Raw genomic sequence first — 19,834 nt, 5'->3', positions numbered from 1 at the left:
TTGATAACTGAAGGCTCTGGCTCCCATCCTACTTTTTAGGACTCTAGGAACCACAATTAGCGCAGCTCTCTATTGGGGCAATATGGTACTACAAGCTCCTTAAGATATGATGGTGCATCACCAATCAAGGCTTTGTAGGTGAGGAGAAGAATTTTAAATGTGATTCTTGATTTTACAGGGAGCCAGTGCAGAGCAGCTAATACAGGAGTCATGTGATCTCTTTTCTTAGTTTTTGTGAGTACACGAGCTGCAGTATTCTGGTTAAATTATATATACAATAGTATGCGTGCCCAATAAAGAATGAAACAAACAATGTAAGAAAAACACCATAGCCAACACCATAGTCTTTTAAACACTTATCCACATGTTATTTATGAACAATCTTGTGCACAAGTGTCTTTTTTAATCTCACAAATAAGTGTTTGCCTTGTTAAAAAGTTCTTTATGCTTACTGTGGCTTTAAAGAAGCAGCAAAATGTGAGTTATGTTACAGGCTTTCTTTTACTTTGATCACCATCAGCCGGATTTCTCCTCTGAAATCTCAGTTTTTTTTATGAGGGCAGGGCAACACGCAAACATCCTAATGATTGCATTTTGTTCAGTGTAAATACAGAGCTGTAAAAAAGTAGTGATATGGTTACATGTCCTGAGGTTAAGCTCCAGTTTGGGCCTGTCAAGTCAACCGACGGAAACACTCCCCAAAGTTCCTCTGTACCACTGCACTGAGAACATCAGTCCAGTTGATGACATTTTGACCTGTTGCAGTTCAATCTGAGCTCATAACCTGCACAATTCTCCTCAACACTGTTAAATGCGCTGAGGTTTAAAATAAAGGCTGGATTTTTATACAAAGAAATACTTTGACCCTTAGTTAGCCATTAGCCACTGAAATAAAATGAGAGAAACTGTCTCTAACAGTAAATACCAGATGAGCAGACAGCCAGTCTGAAGCTAATAGAGACGGTATGTCACTTTCTAGAAAATGATGTTGCTTACACATATTGCATATGATATTTTTAGACTTGTAATGTCATGATTACAATCTGAGCGCTGCAACAACCTGAGCTTACAGAGAGTTAAGCTTAATAATATATGTTTAATATCAGCGGCTCTGTGACTAAGAATACTCTATTTTTTGTCTGTGTTTTAAAATGATGAGCAATCAGTTCTGAAACTAGATTTGATCTCATTAGCTGTTGGTTAGATTTAATCCTGGTTCAGTTAGTTAGGCTTACTCAAGAGAGGCTTTTCACAATAAGTTTCATGTTAGGTCAGACTTCAACGTAAAAGTCCTTGATGAAACTTCCTGAAAATAAGCCTGATTTACTAAGCTTAGTTACACCGCTCGACTATCCAACATCTTAGGGTGTGTGTGTGTGTGTGTGTGTGTGTGTTTGTGTGTGTGCATTCCATTCCTCGAAGTATTGATGTGTGACCTTTCTGGCTCAGAAGCCTGGATACTCATGTCTTAACAGATGACAACCATGCACAGTTTACCAACGAGGCTCACTTAGTATTCAACGTGCTCAGTAGCTGTCAAAGCCTGATCAGATATTTGAACAGAAAAATCCATAGATATGATGACCTCATATGCTTTGTTCGGCACCTAATCCGTTGATTGATCGCTAATGCTGGTTGCCTTGGGAAAGTCTCGACACGGTCATTAGCTTTCATCACTTACCCTCAAAAATATGATGTGAGCATTGATTTTCTGGAAGGATTAGAATATTATTGAAAACAAAGAACTGCCTTGCAAAATGTATCTTCATGAATATTTATTGAACAGTCTATTTCAAACTGTAACACACTCTCAGGCGTTTGCACCACTCAGTTTATCTGACACATAACCCGTCTCGGATCTATTTTATTGTCCTCAGTATCTTTAATTGTAACTGTAAGATTGACCAAATTACATTTTGTACTGATAATTCACTCACCCACTCACCCACTGACTTAATCACTCACCCACTCACTTAATCACTCACTCACCCACCCACTCACCTACCTACTCACTCAATCACCCACCCACCCAATCACTCACCAACTCACTCACCCACTCACTCACTCCCCTTATCAGGTGCGTGCAGTGCTAGAGGAGATCATGGAGAAGCTCCCGGAGGAGTTCAACATGGCCGAGCTGCTGGGGAAGGCGGAGGAGAGGACTCCCTACCAGGTGGTGGCGCTGCAGGAGTGTGAGCGCATGAACCTCCTCACACAGGAGATCCGACGTTCTCTGTGTGAGCTCAGCCTGGGACTCAAGGTGAGGAGACTGACGGTCCACTGAAAAGTCTTAAAAATGAAGTGTGTTTTTTCTTTGTTCCTTCCCTCTGATTTATCTTGTGACACTTTGAGGGACCCGACCCCCAGCAAGTTAACCACTGAATATACCAACTGTAAAGAAAATAAATGTAAACTTTATTGATCCCTGTGGGTAAATTCTTCTCTGCATATGAGCCCATCTTTAGTTATTAAGGAGCAGTGGGCTGCAGTGAAGCGCCGGGCAGCAGCTTGGGGTTCAGTGTCTTCCTCATTTCAATTCAATTCAATTCAGTTTATTTTGTATAGCCCAATCTCACAAATTACAAATTTTCCTCAGAGGGCTTTACAATCTGTATACATATGACATCCCTGTCCCAGGACCTCACATCGGATCAGGAAAAACTCCCCAAAAAAGCATTGTTCCAACATTAACACTCATTAGTATGCAATTCATAAACACAGTTATAAATGTTTTATTTTTAATTAATAAGCTTGACTATTATGCATTTCATGATTGGGTTTTCATACTATATAAATAATGTATACCCCATTTGTAAATAGTAATATTTATTACAAACCAGTTATTAAGGACTTATAGATGTTTCATTTATAAAGTTCTAGTGAATAATTAAAAAATGATTTAAATATCAATTGTTTATGCATTTATTTATACATATAAGAATTTAGATATGCACTAATGGTTAGGGACTATGTTCACGTGCTTTATAAACGTGTGTTAATACTGCAATTCATGATTAATTCAGGTAGTTACTAGTGGTTAGTTAAGTATTGTGTGTGACCTAAACTGAGGACTATCTATGCCTTCAAAGCATTTATAAATGGCAATGAAAGGCCGCAGCAGTGCTTCAAAGCTAACACAAGTCTCAGTTATCTTCTCAACAGAAAAGGAAAATAGACACAACACAAAGTGATAAAGAATATTTATATTTATTGCAAGATGCAAATATTAATTATACCATTAATCATCTATAAGTCCTCAATAATTGGTTTGTAATATATATTATTTAATTTACAAATTGGGTATACATCATTTATATAGTATGACAACCCAATCATGAAATGCATAATTGACAAGCGTATTAATCAAGAATACAACCTGTATATCTGTTTTTATGAATTGCAATACTAATGGTAAATGGTATTTCTAGCCTTCTGACCACTCAAAGCGCTTTAAACTACATGACATCATTCACCCATTCATACACTGATGGGAGGAGCTATGGTTCCACCTGTCCATCAGGAGTAACTAACATTCATACACTGATGGGAGGAGCTATGGTTCCACCTGCACATCAGGAGTAACTAACATTCATACACTGATGGGAGGAGCTATGGTTCCACCTGCACATCAGGAGTAACTAACATTCATACACTGATGGGAGGAGCTATGGTTCCACCTGTCCATCAGGAAAAACTAACATTCATACACTGATGGGAGGAGCTATGGTTCCACCTGCACATCAGGAGTAACTAACATTCATACACTGATGGGAGGAGCTATGGTTCCACCTGCACATCAGGAGTAACTAACATTCATACACTGATCGGAGGAGCTATGGTTCCACCTGTCCATCAGGAGTAACTAACATTCATACACTGATGGGAGGAGCTATGGTTCCACCTGTCCATCAGGAGTAACTAACATTCATACACTGATGGGAGGAGCTATGGTTCCACCTGCACATCAGGAGTAACTAACATTCATACCACTGATGGGAGGAGCTATGGTTCCACCTGCACATCAGGAGTAACTAACATTCATACACTGATGGGAGGAGCTATGGTTCCACCTGCACATCAGGAGTAACTAACATTCATACACTGATGGGAGGAGCTATGGTTCCACCTGCACATCAGGAGTAACTAAACATTCACAAACTGATGGGAGGAGCTAAGGTTCCACCTGCACATCAGCAGTAACTAACATTCACACACTGATGGGAGGGGCTATGGTTCCACCTGTCCATCAGGAGTAACTAACATTCACACACTGATGGGAGGAGCTATGGTTCCACCTGCACATCAGGAGTAACTAACATTCACACACTGATGGGAGGGGCTATGGTTCCACCTGCACATCAGGAGTAACTAACATTCACACACTGATGGGAGGAGCTATTGTTCCACCTGCACATCAGGAGTAACTAACATTCACACACTGATGGGAGGGGCTATGGTTCCACCTGTCCATCAGGAGTAACTAACATTCACACACTGATGGGAGGAGCTAAGGTTCCACCTGCACATCAGGAGTAACTAACATTCACACACTGATGGGAGGGGCTACGGTTCCACCTGCCCAACAGCAGTAACTAACATTCACACCCATTCATACACATTCATACACTGTAGGCACGCTAAGGGAGACATGTTGGGGTTAAGTGTCGACAGCGACACTAGCAGAGACAGGGATCGAACCGCCGATCCTCTGATTGACCCTGCTCACCACTGAACCACAGTCACCCCCTAATGAGTGTTAATGTTGGAACAATGCTTTATAAATGATAAATTAAGTGTTTACCCATACTTAACTAATGCTAAATAGCATGTAGTTATTATAAAGTGTTACAAACTAATTTAATTTAAAACATTGTACAGCCTTTTTGTTGTTGTTCATTTCATTTATAGCCTTTTGGTGGCAGAGGTTCAAGCTGTAACATCTGGAGTCATGTTGGTCACTGGACAGAATTCCAATAATCATTACGTGTTCTCTGTTCAAGCATAACAGAAACAGTCTGCGAATGATCTGAGCTTCACTTTGTCTTTTGAAAATTGTGTCTGTAGTTGATTTTCAGTAGTGCTGGGAAGCAACCAGTTCATCATTTCGTTGTTACATTACATGTCATGTCATGTCATGTCATGTCATTTTAGCTGACGCTTTTATCCAAAGTGACTTACAATCATGTTACATTCATACACTGTAGACACAGCTACAGGGAACAATGCAGGATTAAGTGTCTTGCTCAAGGACAGGTCGACTAGGGCGGGGATTGAGCCACCAACCCCCTGATTGAAAGACGGGCATGCTAACCACTGACCCACAGTCGCCCCGCTTGTTGGTCAAAATGCACACAGGCTCGCACACAGGCTCGCACACAACTATTTTTACGACAATAATTACCAGTGTCGTAAAACTAAACTTGAATTTACACACACACACACACATACACACACACACACACACACACACACACACACACACACATGCACACACACACCACACACACACACGCACACACATGCACACACATGCAAACACACACACACACATGCACACACACACCCTAAGATGTTGGATAGTCGAGCGGTGTAACTAAGCTTAGTAAATCAGGCTTATTTTCAGGAAGTTTTCATAAAGGACTTTCTGACCTAACCTGACATGGAAACCGATTGTGAACACACACACACACACACACACACACACAAAACAAACAGCATTTTCCATTATCCCGTAACAGCAGTTATGCGATAGTATCGTGTAGCCAACAATGTTGTTGTCAAGGGTGTTTTTCTACCATGTGACCCCAGAGGGTCCGTAGCGTAAAGAGCTTCCATGGTGCATATCTGCAAACTTTAAAAAATAACAAAATACTTTCAACTCAGGAGACCTACTGCCAGTTAGTAAAAGGGTTGCACAACCAAATGCAGTTTGCTACACACTCTTATGCTGTGTATTAGACTAGCATAAGAGTCTAAAAGACTTCTCTTTGGTGTCCAGACATAGACTGAAGCAGCAGTCCACTCGGTCCACTGTATCTCATAAGAACTTGTTGTCAGGGTTCATACTCAATGCTCAGAGGATGCTGAGTAGCACCTATATTTTATTGCTAGGTCAGACTGGATTTATTTATCCACGGGAGGTAGTGTGATCTTAATATTGCCAGTTATTTGAGCCTGTAACTCGTATGTGTGTAAACCTTTAACCCCAACACAATAATAATTGCAGCTCTATTTACCAATTGTTGTGATTTTATGTGTGGCAAGAGCTCTTTGTTCATTTCTGATTTATTAGCACACTGTGAAGTCTGACTTCTGTTGTGAAAATGGAGGAAGTACAACATTTTCAAAGAAATCTGCAAGATGCTAACCTGCAAACACCAACATATAGGCCTGGGAACAAATATGACTACAAAAAGAAACACAACTATCAGGAGAGCACCCTTTAAATCTCATCAAATGTGCTGCTGTACGTTTATTGTCTGATGAACCGCGTATTCTTAGCCTATATATGTTAACATTTTGGCCTAATTGATTTCATTAAAAGTATGGTGAATAAGCTATTACCAATTGTTGTTTGCATTGTACCAACTTTCAGTGAATTACTTTGATACTGAGAACATTATCAAACACGATGATTCTCAGGCAAGGTTCTGGGAGTCTTTTTCTATGATTACGATCATGATTTGTGGATATGTATTTGTAATGGACATCAGGTTATGACATACTCATATGAAGTGTAAGTCCCGAATGATATTCATATGCGTTTAATGTGTGAGAAGAAGTATGTTTTTTTACTCAAATGCACCTCCTGGTGTCTCTTCCTCATGTCGCCATTCCCATTCAGAAGGCTTCTGGCTTTCTCTCTTGTCTTTGTCTTGCGGAATGTCCACTTATATTGCAGACCATATGCTGTAATTCCTCAGTGGTTAAAAGTCCACCTGGAAATTAATTTAAATAACAGATGAGCACAGTGACTATTTGATTCCCCTGTCATGTTAATCTTATCCGAATGGGGCTTATTTCTCATTTGGTTGGGACTCTACAGATCCCTTCTTCCCTTCTAAAGCTAAATATGTGTAATGTAAAACAAATGAACAAAATCAACCACAAAACCCTCAATTATCCTCAACACCTATGATTCACCCCACACTGGCTCGGCTGTGGTTGACTGCTGCATTAGTGTTCCTGCATAATTAAAGTTTGTCAGCCTCAGTTGTCAGAATGACTCAGAGATTTAGCTGACGGAGGAGCAGAGAGGAATGAGACGTCTGCACTCTGTGTCAGGCCTGACTGAATCATGTGTTAACACCAAACGGAAAGTGAAGGGGGGTGTAAGATTCATGAGTCTTCGATCTCGTGACACTACAAGCCTCAATAAATCGGTGATTTAAAAGTCATGTTGACTATTGTATGAGTAAATATAATCATATTTGGTCTTTATAGTGGAATAAATAGGAGCTATCATAATGTTAGCATTGGTGAGACGGCGCAGCTTCATAGTGCCACACTGTGTCAAAGTATACTGCAGCTGTATTGGGATCAGTGTTGTGAAGGTGAACAGTTCACTGTAATACACAGATGTAGATACATGTACAGAATCTTATCAGCATCAGAAAGAATTGTTATGACTGTAAAATATCAGTACATCAGCAGTACTTCAGCTCGAGTATCAGTGGGTGAAGGACACCAGTTGTGTCTCATTACTCTTGTCTTTCCTTATCATGGTTGTTGTGTGTACATCAGTACTGAGGGCTTGGTACCGATCCACATCTTATGTGGCTGGTGGTATCACCTCCAATGTTTATCTGTGGATAATATGTTGAGACAAACGGGGAGAGACACATTGCACCTTCCTGTCATGAAATTTACAAACCAATGAAGAATTAAATTAACAAAAGAGGCAGCAACTGCCGGTTCTGAAAAGTGGAGCCAATGAGGAAGTGCATTAAACTTGTATTCTCTCTACTCCATCAGGGGGCGACTCCTCTGGTCACATACAAGTTAACAAAAACATTTGTTCCAAGTAAATGATGGTCTTTTTAGAGTCAAATAGACAATAAAGCAGGGTACACATCTGTCCACTGGCTGCAAAAATCCAAGATTGCAACGGCCAAAATCCAAGCTGGTGCCGGCCAAAATGCTGAACTGGAGACTTTGCAGACCACAAACCAATAGATGACAACACGGTGACTCCGTCCACTTCTTATATTCAGTCTGTGGTCACCACTGAGAACAGTTGCCCTAAATAGACATTTTCGAGAAAGATGATGTAAGACACAAGCCAGATTGTTCTTATATCCACAATAAAGTACAGCAATGACATTAGCAAACTAAAATTACAACAGTAATCAAGTTTTATGTCCACACATGGTTTTCCTGCTACAACACGTAGCTCTTTAATTGACTGTTCATGCCCTGTACTCTCCTTTTATGTATGATATGTACAGTATGTACCCAAAATGGTGTTATGTTTAATTGTATGACACAACAAGAAAGCTCTTCTTCTGTACAAACATGAGGCCTCTCATTACTCCAGGTACCAACTCCATCCTTGAACTTGGGAGTCTAAGCTCCCATTAACTGAAGGCAGCAGTACACTCAATTGTCGCTAAATCCCGCTCTCTAACGCAGATTGGCCAATCAGGTATTGCCAGCTTCGACCAGGGTCCAACAACTATACGACTGTGCTCCAGAGACTCTCATGCATTCTCAGAGCTGGCCTTCCAGGCAGGAATACAAGAACATAAATTGTACAGACAAGAACCTAGATTGAACTTGATGTGACCAGGAATCAAACCTGGCACATCCTTTAATTCAATTCAATTCAATTCAGTTTATTTTGTAAAGCCCAAAATCACAAATTACAAATTTGCCTCGGACAATCTGTACACAGACAACGTCCCTGTCCCAGGACCTCACATCGGATCAGGAAATAAAGGGAATAACCTTTCAGGAGAGCAACAGAGGAGGATCCCTCTCCCCGGATGAACAGAAGCAATAGATGTCATGTGTACAGAATGAACAGAGTTACAGAGTTACAACTTAATAAATATGACAGAAATGTATGAAAAATTAGTAGGCATGGACCACGATCCAGATTTCCACAATCCATGAAACAGAAGGAGGAAGAGAGGGGGTCCACCAGGTAGGAGGCATTACGAAAGAGGCCGGACCAATGAGGCCAGGCCCTTGGGGCAGGAGGCACAAAGAAGGAGGCAGGGCCATTGGGAAGGAGGGGGCTGGATGCAGGTAGCAGGGGCAAGGAGTCAGGACCCAGGAGCCAGGTCCAGCTTCAGACACAGCCAGGTCCAATGGACCCTATGAGGCGAGAAGACACAAAGACTCCAGAGAAGAAGTAGAACTAGTAATGTGCAATGAAGAGACGTGAAGAGATGTACATACCTCCATAAGGAGAGAGAGAAGAGGAGATCCTAAAACATCCCCCAGCATCCTGGACTGGACCAGGGCAAACCTGATTCAGCCCTAACTATAAGCACTATTAAAGAGGAAAGTCTTAAGTCTATTCTTAAATGAGGTGACTGTGTCTGCCTCCAGGACTGAAAGTGGAAGCTGGTTCCATAAAAGAGGAGCTTGATAACTGAAGGCTCTTGCTCCCATCCTAATTTTTAAGACTCTAGGAACCACAAGTAGCCCCACATTTAGTGAGCGCTGGAGGGATTTAAGAGACTTATTAGAGCAGCCTGATGATAAAGAATTGCAATAATCTAGTCTGGAATCTTTTTGACACAAGATGTGCCTGATTTTTGATATGTTACGTAGATGAAAAAATGCAGTTCTTGAGATTTGCTTCACGTGGGAGTTAAAGGACAAGTCCTGATCAAAGATAATGCCAAGATTCTTTACAGTGGTGTTGGATGCCAGGGCAATGCCATTGTTGTGGTAGTGAAATCAATCAATTAACATTTATTCAATTGTAACAGGAGTATTATGTCCAGCAGTTAAACATACGTGCACGGTCCCAAATCTAACTAAATTAGCAAGGAAAAGGGCAACTTAGCAGAGTGCGCACTCAGCCTATATCGTCCTTAAGGGCATTTTCGATTGGTCGACTATAAGGTGGAGGTGGCTCTTGGTTTAGACTTTGAGAGAGCCTCATTGGAGCACAGGATGGTCCGACCCTCTAGGCTCATGGATCATCTGGCCTCCAGGTGGTGTAGCAGCTCCATGTGTGTGTATGTTGTGCATTGTCTCTCAGTTTCAGGGAGTAGGTCAGCAGGTGATCTTTACCTGCGAGCAGCCTCCTGCCCTCTATCTGACTCCCTGAGAACTGTGCGAGGGAGAGTTCTACTTGTGGTATTTATGGTGTGCTTATCTATCTGAGTCCCTGACATCTGTGTGGAGGAGAGTCTTCGTAGTATAATTTATACGTGTGCTATCTACCTAATTGCCGTTTTAAGGCCTTCCTAAGTGTCTGGTTTCCATCCTAGTTTTTAAGTATAATATTCTCAACACCATCTACAGAAACCACATCACCAGATAATTGATCTCTGAGGTGTTCTGGGCTAAGTAAAATAACTTCAGTTTTGTCTGAGTTTAACATCAAGAAGTTGCAGGTCATCCATATTTTTATGTCTTTAAAACATGTTTGAATTTTAGCGAGCTGGTTGGTCTCCTCTGGTTTGATCGATAGATATAATTGAGTATCATCTGCATAGCAATGAAAGTTTATGGAGTGTTTCCTGATAATGTTGCCCAAAGGAAGCATATATAAGGTAAATAAAATTGTTCCAAGCACAGAACCTTGTGGAACTCCGTGATTAACGTTGGTGGTCATCGAGGCTTCATCATTTACAAATACAAATTGAGATGGATCTGATAAATAGGATTTAAACCAACTTAGTACCTGCAATGCCAATCGACTGATCCAGTCTCTGTAATAGGATGTCATGGTCAATGGTGTTGAACGCAGCACTAAGGTCTAACAAAAAAAGTACAGAGTCCCCTATCTGGTGCAATTAGGAGGTCATTTGTAATTTTCACCAGTGCTGTCTCTGTGGTGTTTTCTAAATCCTGACTGAAACTCCTCAAATAAACTATTCTGATGTAGAAAGTCACACAACTGATTTGCGACTACTTTCTCAAGGATCTTAGAGAGGAAGGGAAGGTTAGAGATCGGTCTGTAGTTAGCCAACATCTCTGGATTAAGAGTGGGCTTTTTCAGGAGAGGTTTAATTACAGCTACTTTGAAGGAATGTGGTACATGGCCTGTTAGCAAAGACACATTAACAATATCCAACAGAGAGGTGCCAATTAAAGGCAAAACGTCTTTAAGCAGCCTTGTTTGGATAGGGTCCAAGGTATTTCCTTTAACCACACCTTGTGGTTAAATGATGTGCCATGTTGTGCCTCACCAATGCACCGATGCTAATACAATTTTGAACTTGAAGTTCAAGTTTGGTTATTGTTCAGCATCCCTAAAATAAATTCATGAAGATCATTTAACTTTGTTGACCCTTTGTTGGAACAAAATGCTTGTTCACAAGGACACTGTATCACTTTCTAGTGTGGCCAGGGCCTAAAGGCTCATCACTGATGGATCTGTTTGTTCTTCCTTTCCACAATCAAACATATTAACAATAATCATTGTATTGCTTGGATGTTTGACTGCAACATGGGTGGTTTCAGTTGGATGTTAAATGTACCCCTTTCCTGTGGCCCCAACCCTTCAGGGAGAGTTAACCATGACCAGTGACATGGAGAGCCTTCAGAATGCCATCTTCTTGGACATGGTGCCAGACAGTTGGACCAAACGGGCTTACCCCTCCATGTCTGGCCTGGCCCTGTGGTTCACTGACCTGCTGGCCCGGATTAAGGAGCTGGAGGCCTGGTCAACAGACTTCGTCTTACCCTCTGTGGTATGGCTTGCTGGCTTCTTCAACCCACAGTCCTTCCTCACAGCCATCATGCAGGCTATGGCTAGAAGGTAGGGTTGTTTTACCTGGGGACATCAAAAATGTAAATGTGATAGAAGCCACTTGGTGTGACACATCCTGTATTTGAATGACAGGAATGAGTGGCCTCTGGACAGGATGTGTCTGCAGTGTGATGTCACCAAGAAGAACCGTGAGGACATTTCTTTACCACCCCGTGAAGGGGCCTACATACACGGGCTGTACATGGAGGGTGCACGCTGGGACACACAGGTACATGAGTTATTCATTCAATTCGATTCAGTTTATTTTGTATAGCCCAATATCACAAATTACAAATTTGCCTCAGAGGGCTTTACAATCTGTACACATATGACATCCCTGTCCCAGGACCTCACATTGGATCAGGAAAAACTCCCCAAAAATAACCTTTCACAGGAAAAAAAGGGAAGAAACCTTCAGGAGAGCAACAGAGGAGGATCCCTCTCCTCGGATGGACAGATGCAATAGATGTCATGTGTACAGAATGAACAGCATTTACAAAGTTACATAAACACATGACATGAATATGACAATGTATGAATGGAACTCCAGTCCATGAAACAGAAGGAGGTAGAGAGGAGGGGGGGCGGGACGCATCAGCAGGGCCAACGCGGGAGGCCGGCTCACCAGGCATCAGACACCGCCAGGTCCAATAGACCCTATGAGACGTGACGTCACAACGACTCCGGGGAGGAAGCAGAGTAAATAAGGTGCAATGCAAAGATGTAGATTCATCCATAAGTAGAGAGAGAAGAGGAGATAGGTGCTCAGTGTATCCTAAAACATCCCCCAGCAGCTTAATTCAATTCAGTTTATTTTGTATAGCCCAATATCACAAATTACAAATTTGCCTCAGAGGGCTTTACAATCTGTACACATACGACATCCCTGTCCCAGGACCTCACATCGGATCAGGAAAAACTCCCCAAAAATAACCTTTAACAGGGAAAAAAGGGAAGAAACCTTCAAGAGAGCAACAGAGGAGGATCCCTCTCCCCGGATGGACAGAAGCAATAGATGTCATGTGTACATAATGAACAGCATTTACAAAGTTACATAAACACATTACATGAATATGACAATGTATGAATGGAACTCCAATCCATAAAACAGAAGGAGGTAGAGAGGAGGAGGGGGGGCGGGGCGCATCAGCAGGGCCAACGCGGGAGGCCGGCTCACCAGGCATCAGACACCTCCAGGTCCAATGGACCCTATGAGACGTGAAGTCACAACGACTCCGGGGAGGAAGCAGAGTTAATAAGGTGCAATGGAGAGATGTAAATTCATCCATAAGGAGAGAGAGAAGAGGAGATAGGTGCTCAGTGTATCCTAAAACATCCCCCAGCAGCCTATAAGCCTATAGCAGCATATCAAGGGGCTCGACCAGGGCAAACCTGATTCAGCCCTAACTATAAGCACTATTAAAGAGGAAAGTCTTAAGTCTATTCTTAAATTAGGTGACTGTGTCTGCCTCCCGGACTGAAAGTGGAAGCTGGTTACATAAAAGAGGAGCTTGATAACTGAAGGCTCATGCTCACATCGTGGTCATCGAGGATTCATTGTTTACAAATACAAATTGAGATCAGTCTGATAAATAGGATTTAAACCAACTTAGTGCGGTACCTGAAATGCCAATCGACTGATCCAGTCAGTATTAGGATGTCATGATCAATGGTGTCGAACGCAGCACTAAGGTCTAACAAGACCAGTACAGAGATGAGTCCTTTATCAGCACTAAGGTCTAATAATACCAGTACAGAGATGAATCCTTTATCTGATGCAATTAGGAGGTCATTTGTAATTTTCACCAGTGCTGTCTCTGTGCTGTGGTGTTTTCTAAATCCTGACTGAAACTCCTCAAATAAACTATTCTGATGTAGAAAGTCACACAACTGATTTGCGACTACTTTCTCAAGGATCTTAGAGAGGAAGGGAAGGTTAGAGATCGGTCTGTAGTTAGCCAACACCTCTGGATCAAGAGTGGGCTTTTTCAGGAGAGGTTTAATTACAGCTACTTTGAAGAAATGTGGTACATGGCCTGTTAGCAAAGACACATTAACAATATCCGACAGAGAGGTGCCAATTAAAGGCAACACGTCTTTAAGCAGCCTCGTTGGGATGGGGTCTAAGAGACAGGTAGACGGTTTAGAAGTAGAAACCGTTGAGGACAATTGGTGTAGGTTAATGGGAGAAAAGCCATCCAAATATACACCAGGGCATACAGCCGATTGATTGCTTTGTTCAGCTGACTGTCACAGTGGTGGCGAGTAGCTAATTATGACATCTAGTCTCTAGGGAAGGTGAAGAAACAAAATAAAAAAGCACACTTGCCTCATACAGAAATCTTCCTTTACTACTTGCAATGATGGATGAACACATGAACACAAAGTGAGCTAAAAGCAAAATGCATCTTTAAACTGTAACTTTGATATTTGACCCCTGAGGGGCCTCCACATTCCCTTTTGTGGCTTCATTTACTGCTTTGCATCCTTCATGCGTTCAGCTCTCAGAGCTGGGGCAAGCTTCCCAGGGCTCTATCTAGCTACATACATACAGCTACTGTATATGCACCCAGCTTTCAAGGAGCATCCCTGTAGACTTCTTAATTAGGGAATGTGCAGAGTGTGCACTTGAACACTTTAGAGGAGTGGCTCCTTTTTTCTTCATTAAAGTTGGAGACGCAGGCAAAAAAAGACAGGCGGACAGACGGGTCGGGCAGTCCTCCAGTCTCCTCCTCTTCTCTTCACGTTCTCTTTGCCCCAAAGCCAGTTCTGTGCCACTTGTGGGGAGTAGCAGAGAGGAAGCAGCACTCCATCAGGACATAGCTCCATGCAGCAATACAAGTCAAAGATGTATGATAAACTTCCTCTTCTATATTAATGAAGCTTGCATTCATAGGGGTTTCATACACACCAAAGACAGCTACAATGAACCTCAGAGAGCCCACATGGCGTGCTTTAAGATACCTATCATTTATATTTACCCTTAACGGACATAAAGTTATTGGTGTTTAAGAGCTCTTTAAAGTTTAATAGTGAATGTAGAGGCAATTATGGCGCTGTCTTTTGTGCTTTCCAAAGTCATCAGGATTTACATTCATTCCTGAGAGTCACTGTGCATGCACGGTGAAACTTGTGTTTGTCAGGCACTAAGTATAGGAGGATTAATTAATGAGACAGACCGCTCTGTTTCAGTGTGTTTATGGAGTGTGTATTCTTAGGCAGGGCAGCTTGACTTCGACTCAAACTCTGCTGACTTTCACCACTTTTCAAGGGGATCAGAATATTGTGTTATGCAAAGTGGATGTCTAACATTGTTGTGCCAACCAAGATTAGTAAAATATGTACTTTTTCTTCAACCAAAGAACATTCTTTAATACTGCCTCAAAGGTAAGTATAGTCGGGACGAGGATTTCACTCTCAAACTAATTTATGACTTCTGTCTGTGGTTGACTGGCTTGTCATCTCCCATACACACCCTCCTTCCCCCTTCCCTCTCCTGTCTTTCTCTTTTAGACTGGCATGATTGTAGAAGCCCGCCTGAAAGAGCTCACTCCAACCGTGCCGGTCATCTTCATCAGGGCGATTCCTGTGGACAAACAGGACAGCAGGAATGTGTACCAGTGTCCTCTCTATAAGACCCGCCAGAGGGGACCCACCTATGTATGGACCTTCAACCTGAAGACCAAAGAAAATCCCTCCAAGTGGACTGTAGCTGGAGTGGCTTTGCTTCTGCAGATATAGCAGGAGTTGACGGTGATGGTTATGGTGCCAACAGGGTCAAGGGTTCAATTCACTCTGGATGAATATTTAAAAGTGAGAGTATGTAACTTTTGAAAGAAGAAATAATGCAGTGTTCCTTTGCAAATGAAAAGTTGAGTTGAGAAATAAAAATTCATCCTTACTCAATTCAATACGGTCACTATAGTCTTACTTTGCGTTTACTGACTCAATGACTCATCTTTACTTGTGCTAAGTTTTAGCACGAAAATGTTACAAAAATAAAAGAAGTAAACACTGTAACTTTATATATCAAAAAGACATGTTTGTGTTTACAGCTTGTGGTCACATTCCTCATGGGAGATATGTTGGACTGGCAAGACCTGCAAGGCAATAGTCATATGACAGAGAGAGCTGAAATTAGTAAAACTCACAACACCAAAAAGCATTACCTTATCACTTTGTTTCAACCTATGCAAGTCATTTTCAAATATAAAGACTACATTTTTTTTCTCCACAATATGACATTATACCCTCCATGAACAGTGATACAATCCTAGCATCTAGTTAATCAGACAAAAGAAAAGGATATAGGGAAAAGGGCACCGCTCAGTGCCGTACTGTGGTGGTCCCTGAATGTAAATCACCTGACTCAAGCAAGCCTTTGGAAACTAGATAGATGTGCTCAGTGGAGTGCACACCTGCAGCAGATGTGTCTGTGGGCATGTGGGCGGGGGAGTGGAGACAATAGCAAGTGTGAATTCATCAGTCACCAGGTCACGATTTTATGTTACTTTGTTCATGTAGATTTTCTGTTTGTATGTTTCCAGTTAATTAAAACTGAGATTTTTGTTGTTACTTTACTTTGAGTCGTACATTTGGGTTCTAGCCTTTGTTCGCTCATGACAAAAAGCTGCCCAAATTTGGTCGAACAGCCCATTGCTGGTCTTAGCAATCTAGACTCTAATCAATGTGTTATTTTTAAGCATGTAGAATTTATTCCTCAGGAAGTTGTGACACATCTCCAAGGTAAAATCCAAGGGGTCTCAGAAAGACAGAGTGCCAGCATAAGATCGTGTGTAAGATCGTGTTGCCATACAGCGATTCTGCAACATTAAAAGCATCTATGAAAAGTTTATAGACTTTGAACTTCTATGTTTTTAAAATGATAATTATCTGTGTTTGAGGAGAAATCCTAACAATAGCTTGTGTCTGTGAGTCACTTCATGAGGAGGTGTTGAAAGCTGCAGCTGGTTGGGGAATATCATAATAAATGGAACTATTTCACACATTTTATCCAAACCTGTAAAACTACCTCCACTAAGAACACATTATCTAATCATTTAACAATTTCTCAATTGATCAAATGCAGTATTTTTGTAAACAATGTATTTAACGTTAATTTCCACATGAGTAAAGATGCTTTATCTCGTCTTTGCAGATTGTGCATTTGGTTTTATTTTAATATACTGTACATATTTTATAATATATCCCAACCTGTAGTCAGTCCCGTCTCCCAGTCCTGCCTCCTCTCTAAATCTTAGACCAACTCTCTTCTCCTTCCACTTCACTCCTTCCTCCTCCCCATTTGAGATTAAACACCCTCTTCAACGTGGGGAATGTCACAGATTGATCCCCAACGTATGGTAGATGCAAACGCCCGCACTAAGCCAGCTCTTTCTTTCTTCCTTGCTCTCTCGCTGTATCAGCCCAGGTTCCCCAGCTTTTCCTTTATCTGGTTATTGGAGAGCCTTAACAATGCACAATAAGGAGGTGTGAGGAGGAGGAGCAGGGGAGGGGAAGTAGGAGGATAGTAATGATGCAGGGTGAGCCATTTATGTGGAAATAGATTCTGCTTGTGCACATTAATACAACCGTAGTGTGGCTTTGCACAGGAGACGTCCTGTATTCTTGCCTGCGGTGCAGCTGTGGTGCTGTGAACATGTTCTAATGTGTTGAAGTATTATGAACTTATCCAATTGACCCTTGCTAAGCTCCGACTCCCTTAGTTATTGTTGCTATGCCTGTCAAGCTTCCCATTCTAGCGCGGCACATGCAGTTTACAATGATAATGATGGCAGATTTACCACTCAAACAATGAGTCTGATATTTCACACAGAAGCAAACTAAATCTAGCCGAAGTGTTAGCTATTTGTTCTTCTGCATCAATTGTTGTTTCTCATTTACAAGATCTAAAGGAGATTCCAGTAAAAAGCACATATATGCACTTGACAGCTGCAGACATGGGATCATGTTAATAGGGTGTAAAATGGTCAGCACCATCACCAGTTAATGAACCTTGGATAAGACATGGAAATAAAGGAGCAGCCTTGTTCTTGTGTTGCCGAGTACAGTCAGTTAACCCAGTGTTACACATGTAAATGCTACTTGTTCTCATTACATTACATTACATTACATGTCATTTAGCTGACGCTTTTATCCAAAGCGACTTACAATAAGTGCATTAAACCGTGAGTCCAAACTCGGAACAACAAGAATCAAGAAAGTACAATTTCTTCAATAACGTTAAACTACAAAGTGCTATCAGTAAGAGACATTTAAGTGCTACTAAAGTGTTAAACTACAAAGTGCTATCAGTAAGAGACATTTAAGTGCTACCAAAGTGCTACTACGGCGCTACCTTCCCTATTCAAGGTATAGTAAAAAAAGATGTGTTTTTAGTTTGTAGAGACTTTCTGGTGTCCTGATGTCAATGGGGAGCTCGTTCCACCAATGAGGAGCCCGCACAGCAAACAGTCGTGACTTTGTTGAGTGTTTAGCTCGAAGTGAAGGAGCTACAAGCCGATTGGCAGAAGCTGAGTGAAGTGAACGAGGTGGGGTGTACGGTTTGACCATGTCCTGGATGTAGACTGGACCCGATCTGTTTGCAGCACGGTACGCAAGTACCAATGTTTTGAAGCGGATGCGGGCGGCCACCGGTAATCAGTGAAGGTCGCGGAGGAGCGGAGTAGTGTGGGTACATTTGAAAGGTTGAAGGCCAGTCGAGCTGCTGCATTCTGGATGAGCTGTAGAGGCCGAATGGCATTAGCAGGTAGACCTGCCAGGAAGTAGTTGCAATAGTCTAGCCGTGAGATGACCAGAGCCTGGACCAGAGCCTGGACCAGGACCTGTGCCGCCTTCTGAGTGAGAAGAGGTCCTTTTCTCCTGATGTTGTACAGCATGTACCTACAGGAGCGTGTTATTGCGGTAATGTTGTCAGTCAGGGAGAGTTGACTGTCGAGCGTCACACCAAGGTTCCTGGCAGTCGGAGTCGGAGCCAACACTGAGTTGTTGAAGTTAATAGTCAGGTTGTGGGTGGGAGAGCCTTTTCCTGGAAGGAGGAGAAGTTCAGTCTTGTCCGGGTTAATTTTCAGGTGGTGTGCGGACATCCACTGAGAGATGTCAGTCAGACATCCACTGAGAGATGTCGGTCAGACAGGCAGAGATTCGTGCTGCTACCCGTGTTTCAGATTGGGGAAACGAGAGGATCAGTTGGGTGTCGTCAGCATAGCTGTGGTAGGTGAAGCCATGCGAGCGAAGGACAGAGCCAAGAGAGTTGGTGTACAGAGAGAAGAGAAGAGGACCAAGGACTGAACCCTGAGGGACCCCAGTAGTCAGCGACCTGAGCGACCTGAGCGACCTGAGCGACCTATGAGCGATCTATGAGCGACCTATGAGCGACCTGAGCGAAGTTAATAGTCAGGTTGTGGGTGGGAGAGCCTTTTCCTGGAAGGAGGAGAAGTTCAGTCTTGTCCGGGTTAATTTTCAGGTGGTGTGCGGACATCCACTGAGAGATGTCAGTCAGACATCCACTGAGAGATGTCGGTCAGACATCCACTGAGAGATGTCGGTCAGACATCCACTGAGAGATGTCGGTCAGACATCCACTGAGAGATGTCGGTCAGACATCCACTGAGTCAGTCAGAAAGGCAGAGATTTGTGCTGCTACCTGTATTTGAGATTGGGGAACCAGTGAAGTCTCAGTTTGCTAGAATGTGAAATTCTTGCCAAACTGATAAAGGACAAAGATCTGTTTACCTCAAGGTAAAAAGTAGAATATAGTTTATTCCCTAGTAGATTTGGATTACAGAGAAAATACTTAAATCCTAGCTGGTTTGGTTGACTTTTCAGTCACTTGTGTAAAAAAGCAAGAAATCGCAGCTCAAAATGTTCAAATTAGAA

At 42.2% G+C, this 19,834-nt stretch overlaps 1 protein-coding gene across 1 annotated transcript in view; it reads left to right on the top strand.

Annotated features, from left to right (window-relative positions):
* LOC117748529 (dynein heavy chain 9, axonemal-like) overlaps positions 1-15,676 on the top strand; it is a 143,871-nt gene extending 128,195 nt beyond the window's left edge. Inside the window, 4 exon segments of the mRNA XM_034558362.1 lie at positions 2,078-2,260; positions 11,691-11,944; positions 12,029-12,164; positions 15,449-15,676. Coding sequence (XP_034414253.1) covers positions 2,078-2,260; positions 11,691-11,944; positions 12,029-12,164; positions 15,449-15,676 — 801 coding nt within the window.
* Positions 15,677-19,834: the final 4,158 nt, after the last annotated feature.

The sequence above is a fragment of the Cyclopterus lumpus genome, chromosome 19 (genome assembly GCF_009769545.1).
Source record: "Cyclopterus lumpus isolate fCycLum1 chromosome 19, fCycLum1.pri, whole genome shotgun sequence".
NCBI classification, from domain to species: Eukaryota; Metazoa; Chordata; class Actinopteri; order Perciformes; family Cyclopteridae; genus Cyclopterus; species Cyclopterus lumpus.
This window is presented reverse-complemented; position numbering and strand designations above follow the sequence as displayed.